The 24,457-nt window shown below is 41.2% G+C and overlaps 1 protein-coding gene across 7 annotated transcripts in view; it reads right to left on the bottom strand.

Annotated features, from left to right (window-relative positions):
• IQCH (IQ motif containing H) overlaps nt 1–24,457 on the bottom strand; it is a 50,294-nt gene that overhangs the window by 9,430 nt on the left and 16,407 nt on the right. For 6 of the 7 annotated variants that reach the window (XM_042039478.1, XM_042039474.1, XM_042039477.1 and 3 more), the window contains 6 exons: nt 22,490–22,573; nt 20,197–20,372; nt 16,783–17,055; nt 14,794–14,985; nt 3,898–4,018; nt 2,617–2,903 (listed from right to left, as the gene is read on the bottom strand). In XM_042039478.1, coding sequence (XP_041895412.1) covers nt 2,617–2,903; nt 3,898–4,018; nt 14,794–14,985; nt 16,783–17,055; nt 20,197–20,372; nt 22,490–22,573 — 1,133 coding nt within the window. The remainder of the gene's footprint in view (nt 1–2,616; nt 2,904–3,897; nt 4,019–14,793; nt 14,986–16,782; nt 17,056–20,196; nt 20,373–22,489; nt 22,574–24,457) is intronic. The other variant, XM_042039479.1, reaches the window with a different exon arrangement.

Below are 24,457 nucleotides of genomic sequence, written 5' to 3'. Positions count from 1 at the left end.
AAGGTAGAGGCAGTAGTTAAGATTTTAGACAGATTTAAGACTGGTTTTAGGTCAAGCTAAGCAGAGCACAGAGATCAGGACTCTCCAGAATCCCACCAGTGGAAAAAAATGAGTTAGAAATACATCCTGCAAGACTTGCTGGCTGTTTATCCAAGGAAATATGTGCTTCCAGGAGAGTCTCTTTTGGCATGCACAGCTTCAGAGCCGGTGCTTCATGGAGAAGACATCTCAAGTGAATAAAGTCACAATTATGCTGGAATTCTTTACAGCTTCCATAAAAATGCTTCAGCTTTAAAACATAAACTTGAGAAGGGAAGAAAACATAAATTCTTAAAGAGTTACTAAATTACAGCTCTGCTTTCTTCCGTTTAACTGTTTTATCTGCGTCTGGTATCGACGTCTGTGTTACTGTAAAGAGCACCCGTGCTATTTTTAAAGAATTGCTTGAACGATACTGTAAAAATGTCAATTAGTAAAATATTAATGCAACTGGGGCGCTGGAAAGAGAGTGTCTTTTATGACTTTTAAAATTTGCACGAGAATTGATTCCAGCAGTGCTGGCAGGCTCTTATCTGGCTGCCATCTCGTGGCAGCTGCTGGGATGGGCTGGGGCTCGCCCACAAACTTCAATTTTAGGGCTCTACAACTCCTCTGTCCCGGTGGATATAGGATTGGGAGATCGTTAATGACAACACCGTGGCTCCTGTTGGAAAACAGCACATAGAAAATGCTGTGTTCTGTCTGGAGAGACCCTCAGACATGAGCGGGAATTGTCCAATCCCGTTTTTCCAGCGTTCCCTCATTACTGCTGGGAAAGGCTGAGGCTGTGCAAAAGCCATCAGACCCACAGAAAAGGTGACTTAGGATCCTGCTTCTTCAAACTATCCATCCACAGAGCTGTGGAGGTAAGGAAGTTGATGTGTTTAAATATTCCCACTCAATTCAGTGGATTTATTTGGGTGCAGCTCCCAGCTGGGATCTGAGCAGCAGGGATCTGACAGTCAATAACTGGGGAGGATTTCACTCTGAGGGGCCAAGGCTTTGCTCTGAATGATCATCTTGGAAAATAAAGTGGGAATCAGAAGTGATTCAGTCCAAATTCTGCACCTAATTCTTCTCCACTTCTTCCCCAAAACACTGAAAACAGCGTCTCCATCTCCCTTCCCCTCAGGAACAAGGCACAGGTGCCTGTAGCTGAGATAGAAATAGATTCCTGAGGCAAACAGGGAATTGTGTGGAGTCCCAGCTTTCCCTGCCCTTTGGATCTCACAGCCAGGGGCTTGTGGCAGCCAAGGCTGTGTCCTCCCACTGAGCTGTATGTGACAACACATGTTGTTCCTTATCCATCCCTTTGCTCCTAGTGCTCTCCAAAGGTTAATATGTTCTGTAAAACACACTTGGAAAGAATTCCTGAGTATCCTGGACTCCCAGGAAATGCATCTGAGCCTTCCATCTACTGCATTCAAATGTACACTTGTGAAATGAGTGAGCAGATCTTCCAAGGGTCTAATAGGATTTCTTGTTTGCCAAAAACACTGTGCTTTCAGGAACACAAGCCTTTGTGTGATCTTTCTCTCCCAAGACAGATGGCCTCACTAATTACCTCTACATCCAGTTAAATTTAAAAACCTGTGCTTAAATAATGTTAAAGTTGTGGTACATGCTGATAAACATGGGAATATTAAGGTAAAATTAGATGGGAACAAGGGAAGAAAACCAAGATGGAGCAGACAGGAATCCTAAGAAGCCACAAGAATTACTGAATAATTTAATGAGTCCTTGTTTGTGCCAGGAAATGTCACAACCTTAATAATCCAGGAAGTATTCCTGCATTTCAGTGAAATCCTGGCTTGAGTAAAGCAATTGGCAAAACTCCCATGGACTTCCACGGGTGAGAATGTCATCCCTTAATCTTTTTAAAGCAACTTTCCATGGAAGTTGTCCAATATGGCTTATCCAGAATTCTAATTACAATGCTGTGAACATCCCTTTTGGGAGTCAAATATAACTGGGATCTGAATTTCAGAGCTGACAAACTACTGTGAGAGTGAGGCCCTGTCACAGGGTGCCCAGAGAAGCTGTGGCTGCCCCTGCATCCCTGCAAGTGTCCAAGGCCAGGTTGGACATTGGGGCTTGGAGCACCCTGGGGTAGTGGAAGGCGTCCCTGCCCATGGCAGGGGATGAAACGAGATGATCTTGAAAGTCCCTTCCCACCCAAGCCATTCCATGATTCCATGATTATTCTGATTCTCTGGTTCACCACAGCCACCCTACAGTGGATCAGTTACCAAAAACCTGAAAGTTCTGCAGTTCCCCACAGCCTTAAAATCCAGAGATGTTCCCTTTTACAGTCAAACACATCTTAATACTGAGGGTTCTCAGTGAAGATTCCAGAATAAAACATCATGAGAGTGAAAAACAAGGAGATGCATCAGGTCTACATTTGATGCTGTTAGAATACCCACATGCTTTCCTCAGTTCACATGCCCCAGAGTTTGAAAACTGTTTGTTCCAAAGGGCAAAGCTTTCTCCTGACATTTTCTGGAGTTCCATAGGAAAGTTGGCATTTCTTGATCTCAGGGAGACAGTGTGAGGTAACAGACCTGCCCCACTCACCTGCTGCTCCCTTGTCTGCGGATGGGTGAAAGCCACAAAATCAACGGAGAAGTAGCCAAGCACTCCTTTGGATTTACAGACCTCCCCAATTTTTGAGCAGAGTGAGTTAAGAACTGCTGGATCCACGGAACGTTGTGGGATGGTGGTGCCAGAAGATCTGAGGGGTCCCTCAGCATGGAGCTGGTCTCCAGATGACACCATTGTCACCTCCCCTGTTGGCTCTATCAGCAGATCCACTGTCAGGTTGGTGATGCTGGCAGAGAACGGGAAGGCTTCGATCACTCCACCTAGAATTAGAAAGGAATTATCTGTCCAGCTTGGAATCAAATCCACAAGTGCTGCCCTTCAGGGTGCACAGGATGGAGCCACCAGCTCCAGGGGGGTTGGAGATACAGCAAATAAATCAGTGGAATGGGAGCAGCAGAGCCAGAACCGTGGATCTCTTGGAGGAGAAAGTAGTTCAGTTAGTGGCTTTTCAGTCCCACTTCCAAACTGGATAAATCCCACAGCTGACTGGAGAAACAGGCTCTGGGGTAGCAGGAGTGAATCCAGGTCAACACCAGGCCCAGGACAGCTGGGAAGTGCAATGTTGGGACAGGGAATAGGATAACTCCTGCTGTGAGCTCGTCTTGTGGACTCCCATCTGTACAACGGTCCTAGATAAGAGTCTGCCTGTGGCATTCATCCACAAAAGGAACTCGGCATGGAAATAACAGCTTCCAGCATGGTTTTCCACAGGAAGATCACCAAGACAACTGTTTGGAATTGTGGATTTGCCTTTTTATTGCATATAATGCCATAACCCAATTTTGGGTTATGTTGGGATAAACTACTATGTAATAAAATTGGTACTAGATGTGCTAAGTGGCATTATTCAAAAAGAAAAATACCTTCAAAGCTTTGATTCATCCTTGTTTCTTCCATGAAGAAATACATAAAGAAATGTATATATGAAATATTCTTACATTTACCTACACTCATGTGCTGAAATTCCCTAACGCCTTTCCCCAAATGTGACAGTCTTTGGTGCAGCACCCAAGGATTAAGGAGTTGGTGCTTATGGATTCAGAATCCAGAGTTAATATAGGTAAACGCTTGGACAGGACAAATGAGTGATAGAACAGTGGCCTATAATTCATTGGTAAATGAACATTTGAAACATAATGGAGAAATAAAAGGAGATAAATATTTAAATGGGCCCAAGACTAACAAGAATATGGCAGACAATATGGCATAATTACTCCTTATAACACTTCACAGCGACTTTGCAGTCTTATTTACCTTGACTAAGAAATGTTTGGAGGAATTTTTCCCATGTAGGGAATCGTTTCTCATTGACTGGCTGTACGTGCTGTGCTAAAAGGCCCGGCAGCTCCTGGGAGATCTTCACCAAAGCTAGCTCCTGCAGAAACAAATTAAATAGAACCACAAGCAATTTTACTACAGAAATGAAAACTGCTTGTGGGGTGATTAAAAACCAGGCCTCCAACAGGCAAAAAAAAAAAAAAAAATGTGGTTACTGTTTACCCACAGTCAGGAAGCCTTTTTTAATTTTTCTACTTGCTCCTCTTCCCTCCTTCTGCAAACTGTCCTTCTCTGAAAGCCAATCCCCCCTCAGCACAGCATCTCTTGCATTATAATTTATATCAATAATTGGATCTGGCATCTGAAAATGCCAAGTACTTGGTAACTGCTTTGGGATCAATACCAGCAGTCAATAACTTGTACATCACTTGTATTTTGAAGCAGCATATTGAAATAGTCACATATGCCAGCAGCAGTTTTACTGGTTCTATGTTTAAGCTCTTATATCAACCCAAATACCCTTTAGTTAGAAAAAAAATACGAATAATCAAGCAAAAGCATTTCTAAAGCAGGAGATATCCTTTTAAATCTGTAAAATATCTGTAACAAATTCCCAAGCGCCTGTGTCTTTGGTGGAGTTTGATTAGTCACTCCACAGCTAAACCAGCTTTTTTCCTAGTTTTAAATTCTTTATTATCACACACACAGCCCAGCCCCATTAAATACAGAAAGTAACTGCACTGCTTTTACTGCTCCCCAAAGTCCCAGAAGAACATGAGCATATAAAGTGCAAGGACCCTGACTGGATTGCTTCAGGCTCCTTTTCTTGCTGCTTCATGAGCCTCCCTCCGCTCCCCCAGGGCTCTTTGCCTCTGTTTTACATCCCCTCTCCTCAGCACCCCATGCTGCAGCAGATGACCAGCCCTCCTCTGATCCTGCCAATGTCCTCAGCCACAATCACTTTATCTCAGGCTCTGGAGGAACATGATGAAACCTTATGGCTGACAGCTAAGAATAGCAAATAAAAAATTAAAGCTGTTTTTCCAGAGCAGTGAGCTTGAAGAGAGGGGCTTTGTCATGGAGCACATGATGTAAAATAACCAAAAATGCAAATTCAAAATCACTCCGCTGTGATTTACCTACCAGAATGAGAAGGATGGAGCAATGATCAGAATCCCAGGATGGCTTGGGTGGGAAGGGACTTTAAATCCCATCCCATTCCACCCCTGCCATGGGCAGGGACACCTTCCACTATCCCAGGCTGCTCCAAGCCCCATCCAGCCTTGGACACTTCCAGGGATGGGGCAGCCACAGCTTCTCTGGACAATTGGGCAATTAGAGATTAACTCTGCATGCAGGAGACCTGGATAAACCCTGGTCCTGACTGCAGTCACCTTGAGGCTTCAGGAAGGGGATTTTCCATCTGCGCCTCAGCTGCCCAGCCATGAAAAGGGGACAATTGCTGTCCCTACCTCACATGGAATTGAGGGAAAAAATGCCTTAAAAATATCAAGGTGCTTAGATAGCGATGCTGATCTGGGCTATGTGAGCTCCTATCATACAATAAGGAGAAAAGTATGTTGTTGACCTAAAAAATATCACAAAAAAAGGGTTAAAAAGGGTTTTAGTCAGTAAATCAATACACTAAGCAGCACAACCTCATGGCAAAAACAAAGGAGCACATAAACCATGAGATCCAAGCTCAGAATTTACCCAACTTCAGGTCTTACCCTGCTCATTTCCTTAGGATCTGAAGGAGGAATTTCAGTTTTGGATGGCTCAGCTGACTGAAACAGCAGAGTAGTGAGCAAATATCCATTGGCCTTGTGTGGGTTTGTATTTGTGCTGAATTATTGCTGAGCCAACAAGGCACAAGCTGAGGCGGCTCATGAAAATAAACGTGGCTTTGGAGAGAGGATGTGAGCCATGATGGATGGCCTGGAATTGCTGCCCCACAAATCAGTTCACAGTAGTGCATCCAGCAACACCTCTGTCACTCCCAGTCTCATCCCTGAGACCTGCTGACTTTGGGTATTGTGCAATTTAAACAGAAATATAAAAACAAACAAAGCAAGAGGTGTGCAGTGGCTGCCTGAAAGCTTTTGATAAATCACAGGGAAAAAAACCCAGAAACAGGAATCTCTGCTGGATGTGGAGGCATTTGGGAGTGCTGTGCCCAAGCTTGTGTAAGTAACAATGAAACTGTGAGCATGTAACGTGGGACACAACCTTCCAGTGCAACAATTCCGAGCTGTATCTCCTTTCAGACAGAGCTGGAGGATCACACACGGCTCTGGAAGAAACTTCCCTAAACTGGGTGCAAAATCAGGCAGAACTTTCAAGGGACTTTTTCTCTGCCTTTTAAATTTTCTTCTTGCACGTCTAAGGCATGGCTCCTTCAGGATAAGAAATTATGGAATCCTGGAATGGTTTGGGTTTGGAGGGACCTTAAAGTTCATCCCAATGCCATGGGCAGAGACACCTTCCACTATCCCAGGGTGCTTTAAGTCCTGTCTAACCTGGCCTTGGACATTTGCATGGATCCAGGGGCAGCCACAGCTTCTCTGGCACCCTCAGCACTGGTGACTGTGAAAGATGTGAGCACCAAACCCAGCTGTCTGACAGAAAGAAAACAGAATTTTAAACAAATAATCAATTCAAGAAAATCTGACAAACTTCCCTTGAGCTCCAACCCAGTGCTTTGAACAATGCCTGGGCAAGCAGGGTGTTCACAGAAGAGAGTCGGGCAACCACTCTTTAAGGATCAGCACCTGGAATTCTGGTTGGAGTTTTTTTGCAACTGTAAGCTCTAAAAAGGCAATAATCCTGATTATAGGGATTTTTAGTAAGCAAACTCAAGCCTGGATCCAACATTCACTCATGAAGTCAAACCTTTTAAAAAAGATCAGTGCTCAGCTGGCTAATTTCATTTAAATTGGACAGTATCTCCAGCAGAGCCTACCAATGTTTTATCTCTTGATGTGGCCCAAAACAATCCAGGATCACAGGCTCAATGAAAACAGGGAGCATTTGTTCAAATCTTGCAGCCGATGTTTCTTGGTAGCAGTAAAAATGAGCAGCTCAAATACTGTTTACATCATGGAGAAATCTTTACATCTCTCCAAATTGGTTCTGCACCTTTTTATAACAATGAACAAGCACCCAAAAAAAACCCCCAAAACAAAAAAAAAACCCCAGCTTTTCCCCACTAAATGAAAAAAAAATTCTCACCCTTCAGCAAGATGAATTTTGAAAGGTTTTCTTAGGCAGTTGCAACAAAAAATTAGGACCAAATGTGGCAGATGTTGAAGGCAGCGGTAGGAAATCTGCTGGAGACAGATCAGCCAGCAAGGAAAAGCCTGTTGAGAAGAGAAGTAAATAAATAGGAAGAAGAAACAGGAAGAAAGACCTGGGGAAATAAAGAGGCTGCAGAGCAGGATGCATAAGACCCAGGGCTTTTTAGCTAAAAATCAGATGGAAAGGAAGTTATTTAGACTTTGCAAGCAAATAGAGTGAAAAAAGCAACTCCAAATAAGAAAAGCTGAGTGGGCCAGAGAGGAATAAAATCAGCAGAGAGCTCCTGAGCAATACAAACTGCCACGACTCTGCTGCAGTCAATGAAGCTGGGGCAATTTATGCCACTTGGATGGCACAATGACAATTCCTACCATTTATAAGTACATCCTTTCTGTTGTGATCAGTGGAGCTGGGATAACGTATTCCAGCTGCCTGGATGGGAATTGGTCCAGCCCAGCTTATTCTGATGTTCTCAGTGACACCAGCAACCACAGAAGAAGCCAGTGACTGCTGCCTGAATGTCCAAATAACTGCCATTATTTCCTATTTTGCAAATTAAACTGATTGGACACTTTTTTCCTAATTTGGAGAGGTCCACCCTGGCCAGGACCACAAAGTACCACAGTGAACAGAATAAATGGAGAGGTCTATAAAACTGGGAATGGTTTCGGAAGTGACACACTGAGCACCCTCTCTCTACTTAAAGTTTGCCTCCTGATTTAAAGCCCGGGCTTTTCACTGTTAACTGCAAATTTTAAAATTAAAAAGTGCCAATTTTGCCTTTCCCGAGCTGGAAAAGCATGTTCAGAGCTCAGGTCCCATCATGGCAAACTGCCGTCATTACCTCCTCACACAAATGTTTTTCGTATGTAAAATTGCTTTGTAAAATATTTGCTCCATCTGCTGAAAGGAGCAAAGACAATTTTCCCTGATAGCTAATGGCCCATTTCAGCTGCCTGGCAAACGGGGCTGCCACTGGCATTAAGTGGGATGCTGCAAACAGAGCCCAGAATTCCGCGCTTCCTGGGCTCATCCTTCCCAGGAGCCCGGCCCTCGCTCGGAGCCGGACAAGGGGTTGGGATTGCTCCCACTCAAGGGGCTTTTTGTGGGGCTGGGGCACATCTGCCACGCTTCAATAGAGCCCCACAAAGCAGCCCCTTCCCGGGACTCCCAGAACAAGGAGCTTAGTTCCCTTTCAACTTGCCAGCACTTAAAGTGCTGTTCCTTTTTTCACACCACATGGGGCCACGGCTCTCTGGCCGGGCTCACACTGCCACTCCACATGCTGAGGGTTTCCATATAGAAAGATCAAGCACTTCTTTTAATTCTAAATTCGACTACAGACACACACACATACAAAAACCCCACAAAAACCCCTCTGCCCTGGACCAAACCCCTTCCCAATCGCTTCTTTCATTGTGCAACTTTCCTATTTACCATCCATTGAAAAGCACATGTTTACATTGTGCCCTGAACTACTTCAACATCTGCTAACAGACCAATAAAAAATAAATAAACCAGGATTGTTTAGGAAGAGAGATCCTTCCCTATTTCCTGCAAACACTCCTAAGCTGGCAGCAGCAATATGCTGCCAGATCCCCGCTCGGAAAACAATCTATGCAGGGAAATCAAAGATCAAATCAGCGCTGCCAAAAATCAGCCAGAAAAAGGATCTTGAAAGTGCTATGAACCCCTCAAAGAATTCTGCATGACTATGCACTGAATGTTAGTTTAAGATTAGGATAATTTTATTAATTAGTTTGCTTTCTAATCCAAATAAATATTCCAAAAGTGTGTCTTTTGGCAAGGTGCATCCTGCATGTTCAAGGTTCCCCACACCTTCCTTCAGAGAAAAGAAAACGCAATTGTCATGATCTCCAAAAAGCTTTCTTCAAAACAACAGTCATATATTTATTTCAAATGCAGCTTTTGTAAGTTCAGGATATTGGGATGTTAATCCTCATACTAAATGAGATCAGGAATATTTGAAGGCATTTTCCTGTTTTTTAGTGAGATTTCTGCAAGTGCACAGAATTCTGATGCCCTCAGATTAAAATTATTTTCCCAATTAATTGAGTTTTCTCTATTTCAATCTCTATAAATTTAATGCACTTTTGTGACTTGCTCTCCTTTGTGGCTTGTATCTCTAAAGAAAATATTCTAATGAATTTCAGAAAGAAAAAAAACCTTATACAGAAAACCCACAGTCACTTCCCAGGAATTTTATGGAAATTGCTGTAATGCTACAGGAATTGTCAGACAAAACCTGCATTGTGTTTCACAAACAACACACACTTAAATTCCTTTTATTCCCAGAGTTGCCTATGTGTTACTTTTTGGATTTTAGCAAAACAAACATTTTTAAAATAATCCAAGCAGGCATTTTATTGGCTGCACCAACATTAAGGCATTTCAGATTTCTTTAGTGCTCTTGCTTTATCCTCTCCTTCCCCACTGTTATTGCTACAAACTGGCACTTAAATTCAATTGATTCAGAATATTCTGGATCCATATGGCCTAAAACCCTGGAGCTGAAGTTCTGATATTGCCTCACTGCTGTTTTCTAGCATTTGCCTCTCCTCCAGTCCCCAGATGGTGGAAGTAACATTTAAACCTCCTTTTCCTCTGCCTTGTACAATAGACCTTGGCACCATTTCAACTGTTTACTCCGGTAATTAACAGCACTGATACCACAACAATTACAACTCCTACAATCTTAGCACAATAATGCTATGAATTAGTGAGAGCTAATGGCTGGAAGGTATAGTGGTTCCAGACTGCGAGATCTGTGCATTTTTAGAATAAAATAAAAGGTAGGAACAGCACGCTGGCGGTAGACAATGATTACCTAGTAATTAGTTTACACAAAGCTTCCTATTTAATGGCAAAACGCTGTAATTAACGCGTGACAGAAAATCAAAGGGTACTTTGTAAGCATATGAAAAATTAACACTGCAGGCCTATAGCTTTATGTACTGATTAGGAGCATATTAAATCAATAGGACATACAGCCCAACAGCTTGCAGAGCTCATGCTTGTGGCTCAGGAGCGATATCCCGGCTTTCACTGAGCCCAGGGATACAATTCTGCTTCATTTTACCTCAGATTTGCACATCACCTCAAACACCACCATGGCAGACACACAGATAATCTTAATAAACTGAGGATTGTGTGCAGGTACAGGGAATGTTTCAATTATTTGGGATAATTGCTGGCAGAGCACTGCTCACACTAAGAAACCTGCAGCACTACTCCTTTACACCATCAGCTTCTCCTGAAGTCTTTGGGTTCCTCTTCTTTCCCGAATAAACACAATACCAGTTAGAAGAAATGTTAAAAACCTGTCAAAATGCTGGAAATGCATTTTCTGGGAATCTGTCAGAGTTTCTGGCCCTCTTCAGGCTGGAAAAATACCACACCTGCAATTCCACTTCACGACAGGCTCCCTAAGAACCCCCTCCGTGGGCTTTAGGTGTTACACTGAGATCAATTAAAAAAACCAGGAAACAAAGCAGTGTTAGGAAGCTCTACTGTGTTCAAAGGAGGTCAGAAAGGAGTGTGCTGGCAGTGGCAGGTTTCTGAAATTACATTTTTGATGAATTGGTTTTATCCTGATTTGTTTGCAAACACACCCCCTACTCTGAATTCCTTAACTCAGTAAGGAAACAAGATGTGGTATGGAAGCTTCAGGTGTCCAGTGCATGGAATTCATCCAACCAGGACACAGTCTGCTCCCCACTATTCCTGATTTCCAGGTAATCCCAGAGTTCATCTATTACTTAGTACAGGACTTCCAAAAACTGACCAAAAAATGTTTCATTTAAAGGAACATCCAGCATTTTGCATTACTATTTTCCAACAGCAATCAATGCAAAATCCTGCAAGCAACATCCAAATCTTGTTTTATGTGATTCAGACCAAAAGTTGTCCAGATTTGTCACCTTTTGAAAAGATTATGATTTCCTCATTGTAGTAAGTTAACCAAATTATGGCCTATAAGGAAAAGAAACAGCAACAAAATCCTCTGACTCAACTGGAGGAGGAAGATTCAAACATTTTTCTAGCAGGGGCTGCCCAAGTGCATTAAATCACCTTTTTTTGCTCTACAACAGATATTTAGTGGAGAGTTTTGAAATGGTTGTGTAGCTATCACCAGTTTTAAGGCCTTATTGAGAGAGTATTTATTGCTTGCTTTTCTGTATCTTGTTCTATCCCTGGATTTTCAGCTCTTCTTTATCCCTTTTTTTTGTCTCCAGCCTGATCTTTGTTATTTTCAGACTTGCTGCAACGTAAACTCACATCATGTTGTTGGTCCTGGTGGTTAATTAAGTCACAGGATAATAAAAGATAATTCTAAAATTAATTTCAGTAGTAATTTAATCTAGCAATTTACTATTTACAGCTCCATAGTTATTCAAGAGGATAGGATCCTGCAGTCCTGTGTTATTTATATAAAAGGGAATTGCTAAAAGAAGAAAAAAGGCAATAATAACAGGGAAGGTGATGTTATCTTCGCCCTAAAAGGGAAGAGTTTTGGGAGTTTGAGTCCCAAGAAAAAGGAAAATATGAAAACAGCGAGCATATCCATTCCTTGGATACTCTCCCAGCCTCCAACAACTCAGAATCCCTCTAAGCCAGAGATTGTGTCAGCAAAAACAAGAGTTTTCCATGAATTTAGAGTCTCCCAGCAAAGGTCCATATAAGTTTAGGTGAGATTTTCCAGAATCTGAGCTGCTGGCTTTGAGCAGGACTCAGATGCCCAGCTACACCATATATTAATAAGGATTATGGGTATCTTTATCTAGATATTCCAAAAAATTATTCACTTATTCTTACAGCAGCAAAACCACTTTTTCTGCTATGCATGGACTAACTGAAGCTTGAATTGGTACAGAAAACCAGCATATGTTAAAAATTAATTTATTTGTTCCCTACAACCATCATTCACCCTATAAGATACAGTTAATCTGATAAGGACCTCAGTATTTACTCATTTTTTTGTACACAACTAGGGCCAGATCCTGATGCTCTTTTCCACACTGGAGGATGTCTCCACAAACAACCTCGCAAGTACCAAATGTGCAGCAGTCCTCTGGATATTGAGCCATTGGATTCTGGGCCTCAGGATGAAATTTCTCTGCTGACAGACTTGAGCAGTGCACAGGAGGCTGATGGACTTCGAGACATTCATGCAGTTTATGATTTCAACCCTTTCTGCAGTTGCAAATTAATTGTTCAGATAACTCAGAGGCTGCATTAAGTTAACAAGGTGAAATCCGTCCATAAACCCATCATGCACTTGGGTCTGCCCCAATGTTCTCTTTGCAATGAGGAATCTAAAATCAGCCTCATTTTTAGCTGGAATAGATTTTTACACAGTTCAGACTCACAAAGTACATTATTTTTAATCTGTTGCCTACTCCACACTACTGAGGAAAATCTGGGTGTCATGTCTTAAACTGCTATGCAAATGATGCTATTTGTAAGTATTACCATAATTTAGTGCTTACAGTCATGTTCCCATTTCTAATAATTCCACCAGAATGGAGAGGCTTTTCACTGTACTCCTAGCCTGCAGGATAGTCTTTCATCAAGAAGCTGAATTTTTTAATAACCTGCCAGCATCCATTTTTTGTGTGGCAGCCGCCACCGTGACACGACGTCTTCATTATCAAAGGAACCAGGTCCCTACACTGCAACAGGACATTAAAGCACAAACTCCTGCTTTGATGTTTAAATGTGGATCATTACAATGGCGTTCCCTAACAAAGGAGCATTTTAATCCTCTGCTCTCAGTGCTGAGACTCGGGGAGGCTGCAATTCATTATTTCAAAAGAGGGTAAACGCAGAAGGCAGGGAAATTCGAGCAAACATTCAAGTAAAGTGTTCAAAACAGCAGCAAGTTCCACACTTCGGAATCACAGAAAGGTTTGGATTGGGAGGGATTTTTAGGATCATCCCATTCTAGCCCCTGCCATGGGCAGGGACACCTTCCACTACTCCCAGGGTGCTCCAAGCCCTGTCCAACCTGGCCTTGGATACTTGCAGGGATGAGGAAGCCACAACTTCTTTGGGCAACACTTTGCAAAGGCCCACTTCAATATTGGCCTTATTTGTCTGCTGACTCCGGGAAGTTAGATCAAATTCATTACTCCATATTTATTTCCCAACTTCCAACATATATTTATATTTCGAGTTTCTCACTGGTTGATTGCTGGCTGTATCAAAGCTCGAGGTAAATGGAGTATAAAGGAAAACCAAAGGAAGTCAGGGATCACTGCGTCCTTTATGCAGAAGCACTTAGGAAAATAATTAAAAAGGCACAGAAACAGGGAATGCCACTTATATCAGGGATTTATACCAGCAAAAAACTGGAGCTGGTGACTCCTGATTTTGTCATGACTCAGGTGGTGGGAGCAGGACCTGGATACATCCTGAGCTTTGTGTCGCACTGGCATGGCTCTCCAGGGCTCTCCTTCATCCTGTCTGACTTGCAGGCAGTGAGGAATCAGCACATCAGAGAAATTATCCCTTTAGCTTTGTATCATGAACTCTGTTTTATAATGTGGAATTATTTTCTAGTTGTCAAACACAGCAGAACTGTAATCAGCCCAATTTGAAATTTTAATATACAATATAATTCAATCAACCCAAAATTTCGAACCCGTTTTGATTGAATTAAAAAAATCAGAGGAGCTATAATGAGTAGTTTATGTAAATTAAACAATTTTTCTGGATACATTCCTTCTGGCTTTAAAACCATTACATTAGGAATGAATTTGGCACGAGATACAGAAATATCAAATGCTTATTGAAATTAACACATTTAAATACCAATGAATATTTAAACTACAAATAGTTCTTGGAAGGCCAGAATAATGAAGTGTGGTTTCATATGGATCTTTCTGCAGTTAAAATGTATCATCTTCCAGCCTCTCAATCGTGGGTATTCTTAGGAATCCAGGAGTGCCTGAGTTCATGCTCTGACGTTTCCCTTAGTTCGATATTTATTGATGTCTCTCCTAAACACCTCTGGTAATGAAACTGGCAGGAGTTTAATGACCTCCAAGACCTCAAGTGTTGTGTCATACAGATTTAAAAGTTATTACTAAGGCAAAATATACAGGAAAAACAATCCATAGAAAACCAGATGAAAAAGCAATCAGGTTTGTATGATTTCAAATTAGTGTTGTTCAACTATTTTAATCCCAATCCCAACTAATCTTTGTTTCAATAATTTCAAATTTCTATGTATAGATTAGGCTCTACTGCCTATAAACTTCCCTTTATATGTCCTCACTTTAAAAAAATGTATAAAATTTGCACATTATTGCATAGGAAGTGTTATGACACAACTTATTCCACAGTTGGTTGCCAGGCATTCCTTTGTATTTTGGAATATTTCACTGCTTTATTTGAATTGCTGCTACCTTTACTTTGTAAAGCCAAGTCTGGGCTGTGATATCAATGTTTACCTTCAAATCAAGGCCCAGAGAAGAGATTTACAGCGAGGAGGAACCTCAGGGGACCATTAAAGAGCCATGACAACAAAGATGATGTAATTTTGTTACTTACACGAGCCTGGCTCTTACTCCACACCTCAGGGCCGTGTCCCTGCCATTCCTTCTGGATCCAGTGGTAGCATTCCAGGTGGGAAATAACATCACAGTAGGCAGTGCCATTTCCTCCACGCTCATCATCCACCTTGAAGAGCCAGCGCTGCACTTCCATGTTGTCCAGGATGAGCTGGCTGAGAGCACAGAGCAGCTGCAGAGCAGGGACACAAAGATCCTTTGCACAGTGACAACACCAAAATGCTCCTCAGACTTCCAGTTCCCAAATATTTGGGCTTAACATTTATTTTCTAAATATGGTTTCATTTTCTCAGAGGTGCTTGTGTTGTTACAGCTGTTTGGGTATGGATTGAAAGCAACCTTGGCCAGCTTTGGATGAAGACTCCATGGCCTTCATCCCTGTTTTCTGCAGAGAGGAATTTGCCTGCCCAGGTTTTTTTTTTTTGTCTGATGAGGATCTGAGGTTTTGGATCACCAGAACTGCTCCATAAATGTTTGTGACAGGGAACAACGCGGGATGGACGATACTATTTGCAAAAATGTGCCAGGGTAACACGAGCCAAAACAGCTGGGAAATTTTCCTACTGGAGAGTGCATTCCATGGTTATAAATGCACGAAGGAGGTACCAGGCAGGCTTTATAAAAATGCTAATTATTTATTTGTGTATGTACACAGATTTAAATGGCTTTCAAATGCCTTTTGCCCAGCTGGTGCAGGATGCAATTAGCTTCTTAGAAACTGCAAATGACTTTGAACCTGGTAAAAGTATTCTCAGATCTTGTTGCATTGGCTGGAGTCTCCTACATTTTACAGAGTAATTTGGGGGATTTTTGTTTCTTTCTTTTTTTTTCAAAGATTGACCTAAAATACAATTACATGTGTTCCATTTATGGCATTTGAGAATCACATAAATGTGTTTTTCTTGAGGGCTCCCCTACAGTAATGAAAAGGATCAATAATCCTGTAAGGACTGTACCAATCACAAAGAATTATGTGCTATCTTTAAGTGAAAATTGAATTGTGCTTTACCATGGTGTCACCTCAATTTGATTATTTAACCTAAAATGTCAATATTTCATACAAGCAAACAACAGAAGGAGAAATTCCATAACCCTGTAGGATGAACCAGAAGTATTGTTAAATAATTTACATGAATCAAATAAATCAAACAGCTGTTTTGCAGGTCATTGATCGTATATTTATTTCATCTACTACAGAAGTTGCAATGTATTTGTGTAGCTTAGATTGTTCAGTCTAAAGGTGATTAATAAAAACCAAAGCAATATGAAAAGCCTCTTGAAGAAGCAGGAACACCTACTAAAAACCTTAGCAATGATTCTTTTCCTGGATGAGATGTAACACCACCATAAAAATGTTTTCTTTTTTTTTTAATTAATACTTAGACATATCATTGGAAATTGCAAAATCAGCTTATGGAATAAAATATTGAGGAACTGCCTGCAAAATAAACTTGTAAAATGAAAGTACAGAAACCTCTTGTGCCCTGTAATTTTAGTTCAATAGGATTTTGTTCTTTCCTTACTGGTCACAACAACAAGAGAGATGAATTTAGCAATGACAGGCTGGGTACAAAGTAAAACTGCAGAGACGCTCAGTGAACCTCAACTGGAACAGGCTGATTGAAGGGAAAATTCCTTCCCCTTAGAACAAGGAATTTTGGAAAATGTGCGTCTTCAGTCACTGGCAAAATGGATTAATTTCATGACTTCACCCATGGGGCAGCAGCACAAACCGTCTCAAATATTGGACCAAACGCTTTTATATCCTCAAGACCACGAAGAATCCCAGAGTAATTATATTCCTTCCTGCCTTGGGCACAAACTGCATTTAACTGAGCCAAAAAAGGACCCAATCTCGCCCAAGATTTGATGAAACCCGTGAGGGTCCCATCACTGGAGTTACTGTAATTACACAAATCCCCACCCTGTCAGGTGAACACTGTCCCACCCCAGAGCACACCCCGCTCACCTGCTCCCTGCTGTGGATGCCCCACTCACCAGGAGGGGTTTGTACTCCAGCACTGGCAAAGATTCTCTTGCTGCCAGACTTGGTGCTGTAGAGCTGAGCCACTGCTGGCTCTGAGCCCAAAAGTGGCACCTGGAGCACGTCGGCCACGGCCAAATCATCCTGGTGGGGAACCCCCCCAACCACGTAGGCATCCCTGCTCTGGATCAGAACCTGGAGCCTTTGGATTGTCCTGGGACTGTACTTGAGCACAGTGGCCAGGCACATGTGATGTTCCTGTAAAAAGAGAACATTATTCTTTTCTTGTGAGAACTGTTTTTTTTTTTTCTCCCCCTAATTCCTAATGTTGCCCACAATAAATACATTATTAATAGCAGGCTGGGTTATGACCTATCCTGTAGCTTAGCAGTTTAAATTGATAAAAGCTGTTGGGGTGAGGCTCCATAATCGTGCACATCTTTAGTGTGTTGGAAATGGCCTCATTGGGAATAGAACTAATTACTACACATCTGTATTTATTTGATCCATGTGGAATTATCCTTCTGTCAGTCGGCAGAGAGGCTGGTGGCCTTTGGATAATAGTGAGATTCATCTCAGCAACACTCCTGGCATGGTTTAACTCCAGAGCTCCTAAAAATCAATAAAAAAATGAAGAAACCCCATCTATAGCAGGGAATGTATTTCACATACAGTTCAGTGGTATTTTAAGTGATTCTTTGAGAATAAACCACTTTGATTTACAAAAGCTTTCAATGCTCACATTAAATTACTGGGGATGCACATTTCCATTACACAAGAGCTCTGATAGCTAATCTAAAGTAGCACTCAAAGAGAGAGGACTAGTTTTGTGGTTGCTTAAAATAAAAGGGGCTTCCAACTTTTTGGAGAGAATTTTTCATTTTTTCCCAAAAAGATCTACTGCTGAACAACTAGCTCATGACATATCCTATAAGCTCAGAATTTAAACTAAGAATATCACTCATTGCAGCTGAAACTTCCAAAATGTTTTAAACAACATATCCTATGCATGGTATTCCAAATATAGTCCCAAAAATATGGAGATGCACTGGGGATGAGACAGAGAGAAATAGCACAAGAGAAATCCACTGCAATAAATTGTCATCAACAAATCATAATCCCAACAAGAAGAAAATCATCTTTCTACTGAGATTTCATCTAATGTAGGCCTCGATCAGGAACGCATCCCTTTTCAGGATAATGTAAATCCTGGATTTGCCAGGGAATTCCAGCATCGGAGAACACAGAATATTTTCCTTCCAGGTCCTGGATGTTCATTGGCAGGGACTGAAGTATAAATTCTGATTTCATTGCTTGGATAGGGACGATTCTGGAAAAGGACACAAGGAATCCAGTTCTGTCAGTCCCTTGGTGCTTTCTCATACCAAACACAGCTCCAAAAAGTGCCCAAATCTCTATGAAGGAGTTGGACACACTGCAAGGACAGCAGAAATGGGATACTCTCCAAAGTTCCAGCAGAAAAAAGGGAATCACAGAAGGACAAAAATAACAACAAAGTTACCTGGAGCCCTTTTCCTTGCATCAGCTTTAAAGCCAAGACTTCTAAAGTTCTGGTCCAAGTTTTTTCTTTACCTGAGCACTGGTGCAAAAACAGGGAGCTGGCCCATTCCAGAGTTCTGCCATGCAGGGAACGAGATCAATTCCCAGCCCCGGTCACTCCCTCCCTGGGGCCAGAGTGGGGATGTAGGGAGGAGATTTGCTTTGTGTCCCTCAATAATGGATTTTACAGTTAATTAAGGAGTGCAGGAAACAGGCTGTAAAAGCTGGTTCATTCCTGCTTTTTGAGAGTGGTAGAGCTGCCAGGATATATGGAGGTGTGAGGGAGAGCTGGGAAAAGCAGGAGAACTGAGGGATTCCAGCAGGACTGCCCAGAACAGGGGATATGGGATTAACCAAAGTTCTTGGCTCTCAAACCTGTTGATTTTTGTTCTGTTTTCAGCTTCCCAAGATTCCAGATCTGACCTTGGCATCAGCCTCACCACAGAGAGCAAAGCTGCCTCCCATTGTGACACACCTCAAGTGGAGGATCAGGGCCAGCTGTGCCTTTTCCACACATTTTCCTTCCATCCAATTCCATCAAAATAGCTGGGAAAACGTGCAAGGCTGATTTGTGCTTCTGGAATTACTAAAAGAAGCCCTCTGAGGTGGCCTTCAAGCCACACTTTCACTGATTGGGAGTAAATTTCGATCCATTAGGTGCAATAAAAGCTTTTTATTCAATAACCTGGAGAAAGATCCTTCAAAAAGAGCCTATAAAGCTCAAACCCTTACACAGCCCAAACTGTCACTGAAGCCAAGGGATGGCCAGAATCAGTTCTCAGCTGATTCCTCGCCACAAAGAGGATATATTCCTTAAACATATTAATTATTATATGGTAAACACATGTTTAATGAAAACAAGGTACTTTGAGCATTTTGCATATTAACAGGTACATGACACTGAAGAGCCAAGGGTTACCTCAACGTGGTTCACCTAAAATCTGGTGTTGCCCATTCTCCTGACAGATTTTGGCATTAATACACTCACAGTTGGGAGTTACTATTGGAAAAATAACCCAGCATCCAGAGAAAAAACTTGCAATAATTGATCAAAGTGCAATTTAAAAATAAAAAAATAGCAAAACCAGCAGCAGGGCTTCAAGCAAAGCCCCTAAACATGCCACAAAAAAGTTTGATAAAAATCAAATCTCAGCCAAGACACTGTAGGTTTAATATTTGCAATATAAAACTGTTATTCACTGTGAGAAGTCTCCACTACACTGTGGCATTTTCAGAAACACTGTACACACAGTACATTAATTAGAACATGTTTCAGCATATAGATTTAAACCTGACTTGACAGGTTTGGAACTAATATTTCTGTATTATTAATTATTATTCTGGACCTATTATTTCAGTGTTATTGAAGCTAATATTTATGTATTATTCTGATCTGTTTGAAACTCATATTTCTGTATTATTATCTAACTTTGTTTAAGCCCTGTTCTTTAAGGAGCTCCACATTGGATTTAGTTGCAAGAAACTCAGCAAACACAGGAATGATTGAATGCTGGGTGAGCCAGGAATAAAGTTTGAGTAATAAGAATGGTTTATTGCTATGATTTGCTTAGAGATATAAATCTATCATGTTCCCAGTCCGAAGCACAGAGTCAGAAGGGACGACAGCCTACAAATAGCCAATATAGGACTATCTCAAGCAAGTCTATAAAGCTAAACCAGGATATTTATTTCCAATGCTCTAACTAGTAGTCTAATCAGTAAAGCTCTTAAACTTGCAATAATATTTCACTGATGTGTACCAGAGCGTTGCAAGTTATAAAATTTCCAATTTAATTTTACTGCATCCCTCAAGCTGTAGTAATTAGAAGACAAACTCACAGGGAAGCTGTTTATAGCTTCAGGGGTGAGAATTTTGAACCTGTCCTGCAGGTCAGCCATGTCCTCGGGGTTCCCAGATCTAACAGCTGCCTGCAGACCCAGGAGTTTATTGTAATACTGCAGTAACTCCTCACTCAGAGCAAGGGGGCAGATGTAGATGACGTCCACGTTGGCATCTGAAACAAAGGGGCACAGTGTTCATTGCTGGGAGAAAGGTACACCGCATTCCCAACAGCAATCCCAGCATTCCCGACCCTTTGCTCACAAATAGTGTCTCTAAAAAAGCACTGGAAATAAAAATGAGGTCTAATTCCCAAATCTTAGTGCTTTTGCTGTGCTTCAGCATTTCTCTGAAGACAGGTCAGCAACCCAAAAAAAGAGCTGCTTCCCAGGATTCAATGTGCAGAACATATTGGGGGCAGGATTTGGGAAGTGGTGCAGGGGGATTTGTAAGCCCGACTCCCATTAACATCAGTGGGAATTGAACTGCTTTAAAAATATATCCCATTAACGCCAACAAATTATAAAACTGAGCTATTCAGTTTAGAAAGCTGAGGAAATTGCAATTTTCTATGCTGCCTGGATTTTCCATGGGCTGTTCCTATTCCTGTGCTGCCCACACAAAAGCTCACGGTGGGGTATCATTAACAACCATTGCTGGGCATGCGAGTGTGCAGGGCAGCCACTTCAACACAGTGTGGAAATCTGCTTGTCCACATGGAAAACAGCGTGGGCTGAAGGGCTGTGTCTAAACAGAAGAAAAATCTGTAATATAAGCAGTTTTGGAAAATTTTAACCACACTGCTCTGCTAAAATATTAATGTTAATTGATGAGCTAATGAATTAATGGGCCTTGAAGCATCAATAGAATACACTGCCAAAAAGCACTCCAAGATGGGAAGTGGGAAAGTCTTTCACTGTTTTATTGTGCACAAGTGCCAGGGATAACTGCTATTCCGTGGGAACGACTCTGCAGCAAAGCAAGGATTGGATAAGGAAACCCTGAGCCAAATGTTGTAAAGGAATAAGAGATCCCACTGATTGACTTTGTTTTGCCAGAGCTGCAGGAAAATAATCCACATTAAAAATGTGAGGCCAGAACTCGCCTGAGGCATTAAAATACCACAGAGCCCACAGTCATAGTCTTTCTATAATTATTTACAACACATGTAACTTTTTAAAATACTTAATAGAGTTCAGAGCCATTCACCAGTCAATACTCAAGTGAAAAACTGACAACTCAAGTGAATTTGGGGAATAAAAAGGTGCAGCACATTTTACTGCTGTAGCACTGCCCTATAAAGAGAAATAAACTCTCCTTTGGACACAGTGGGGCTCCAGGGACAGCTTAACTCACAGGCGGTCACAACCAGCAAGGAAGTCCTCTGCTTTTCTAAGGAAAAACCAAACCAAAATGATAAATCTCAGTCCTCTTCTGCCAGGCACAGGTAGAGCATCTCATCTAGTTCATAATTCAGTTAATATTTCACTAGTTTGTATCTTCCTCGCGGTCTATTTTACAGTAGAACCAGTTTTCATGTTCAGACATGAGAAAAAGAAATGTCTGTTTCATGTGTGACTTTGTCCCTTTAAGTTTCTATCATTTTAGAGCCAAAAAAATCCACGTGAGAAAAAAAAAAAAAGAGTACAGTGGAAAAAACCAATATTAGTGCCTAGATAATATATAAAGGCAATTACATTATTATTTTAGGCAACTGTAAATTTCTGGATCTAATATATTTTTGTTACAAACTTACTAAATGGCATTTATAAAATAATCATGATCCTGAAATATATATGAATCATGTAAAGTATGTCATTCCAGGGAGCCAATGAAGTTGGTCACTGATAAATAATATCCTTCCCTGCTTTGCTTAAAAGAAGCCTGTCAGGAAAAAACTTTTAAATGGATGCCTTTTGCCTCATTTGCTGATTTAAAATAAAAAAAATTGGTTTAAACAAGGGCTTGCTCTTTTGCAGCACATCTTTCTCTCCGTGTGAGCCTGAATGAGCACTAACAGAATTAGCTACCTAATTTTGTAGAACACTAAACACTTTGTGGTGCTCAGCAGGTCACAGGATGAGGCTGCTTTACCTTATCACAGAGGCACAAGAAACCAGCAGGATTTTTTATGGATAACATGGCCAGGAAGTGCCACAGCAGATCAATTCCTTCTCAGCTTCTCCGTGCTCTATATTTAATATTAATACAAGAAGTCCTTGTGTTGTTTTCTTTCACTCACAACTCGGGGGGGAATAATCAAAAACCAGGAGGCAGGAGCTCATCACATACCCAGGATGTCACACAGCCTTCCCATCTGCAGGTTCTGCTGGAGAGCAAGATCAGGGATGTGCTCACGGATGTGTTGGGAATATCCTGGAAAACAAGGACAGCCCCCCTCAAACTGGAGTCAGAAAACCCTAGTACAGATTTGGAAAAAAATCAAACTTCTGAATTAAAAAGAGCTAAAAGGGCCCCCCCCCCCCCTATTTCAAATCCCACAGCACTCATTGCAGCATTTTTCTGAATTTACTTTTATTACTGATGCAACTTCATGTTTTTCTGTCATTTTAAATACAGACCTGAATGTTACAGACCTACAGAGTTTTCTAATTTAACCATGCAGACCATTTTGTTGGGAGTCTTTCATGTTGCTGATTTTTTTTTTTTTTTAAACACTGGGGAAAAAAATGACACCATCATTAAGCAAGAATCTTGGTAATTTTGTCCTTCACACAGATAAAAGGCACCAAACCCACTTCATTAAGGAGATGTCTCAGTGCTACCTGCTCACTTTGTTGCAGAGGAAAGGTGAGTGACAGCCTGTCTGAGCCTGGATTATCTCTTTGGAGGTCAGAATTCCAGCTGATTCCATGCTCACATTTGAAAAGACTGCAGGAAGTGATGGCAGCACTGTAACTATAATTTTTAAGCCTGTAATTTTCAAATTGCTGCAATTCTAATGAATTGTGGTGTCTGTACAAACAGCCACAACCCCACTGTCGGTTGCCATTGAATCCATCAGGGTTAAGCCCAATATTCAGTGTTTGGCATAAAAACTTTGATCCAGGAACAAGATTCTTATATTTCCCTACATTTACACATGGCAAATCATCAGAAACTCAGAGAAAACTTACTCAGGCTAAAATCTGCTCAGTATTTCACTGCTTTCATTTAGAAAACAGCAAAGTGGATATTTCAGACTAATTACAAAGACAATTATAACAAATAATCAGCATTCTAAGGTGTTGTGGCACTGGCACTTTGCACACAGAACGTAAGAAAATACAAAGAAATTAAAATTACCAGTTTAATTTTTAGTCATTTCTTATCAAACTTACATATTGCAGTCAGCATACCGGTACCAGGCACTTGGAGAACTACATCAAAGTAAAATATATTGATTTTATTTTTTTTTTTTTTACTCCTCTAGTATTAAGCTACAGTAATTAGAATAAAAGCTTGCTCTGAGTATTTAAACTTTAGTCTCAAGGCTTCATTTTGCTCTCTCACTCAATTTTAAGCTACTAAAAATGCTGCCTAATATTCTCAAGCCATTTAAATGTCAGCCTCAGAAAGCAGCTGATTTCCTTACCCTGAACTGTCCTCTTGAAAATGTTGGATTTTAAGAACTGGGCCAAAATATAACACGCAAATATCACTTGAAAAACCAGGAATTATTTGAAAGGAATAACAAAGTAGCAATTAAGTAAGTTAAAATTTGCATTTTGCTCTGGCTCTGCAGATCCATTACAGCATTGTACCACTGTACTTTTCACAGGAAGGTTAATAAAACATATTAATTCACAATATATTAACTTCCACTGGCATGACCCCATTAGATTTAATGAGGAATATTCCCTCCTGGTGAATCCTTGCCCTCCCAGTGGACAGGATGAACCACATTCCTTCTCACCCCCTGATCCTCACTCAAGACTGGACACCTGATAAAGCTGATTAAAGGTTTAATATTCCTTTTCTTCCAGTTTAAACAGAATCCAATCCAAATAAATTCAATATATTGTGATCATAACCTACATGTTCCAGTGCACCTGTGCCATCAGTTCTGGTTTCTGGTCCAGCCTCCGATCTGGGTAAGAAACTCCAAAAGGTGGCTGAAATTTGGGATGTGGACAAAGGAACACTTGGGAATGGGATTGGTTCTTGCATTAATGACTCTGAAGTACAGGGAGCGTCACAGAAGTGCTAAAGTAAGAGGTGTAGGAATGAATTCACCTCCCCCTTTCAACCTCAGCCATG

This window comes from Corvus kubaryi, unplaced genomic scaffold (assembly GCF_017639235.1).
Source record: "Corvus kubaryi isolate FWS band 111438036 unplaced genomic scaffold, C.kubaryi_AGA036_p1.0 37394, whole genome shotgun sequence".
Lineage (NCBI taxonomy): Eukaryota > Metazoa > Chordata > Aves > Passeriformes > Corvidae > Corvus > Corvus kubaryi.
Note: the sequence above shows the minus strand (reverse complement) of the source record. Positions and strands in the feature narration are given on the sequence as shown.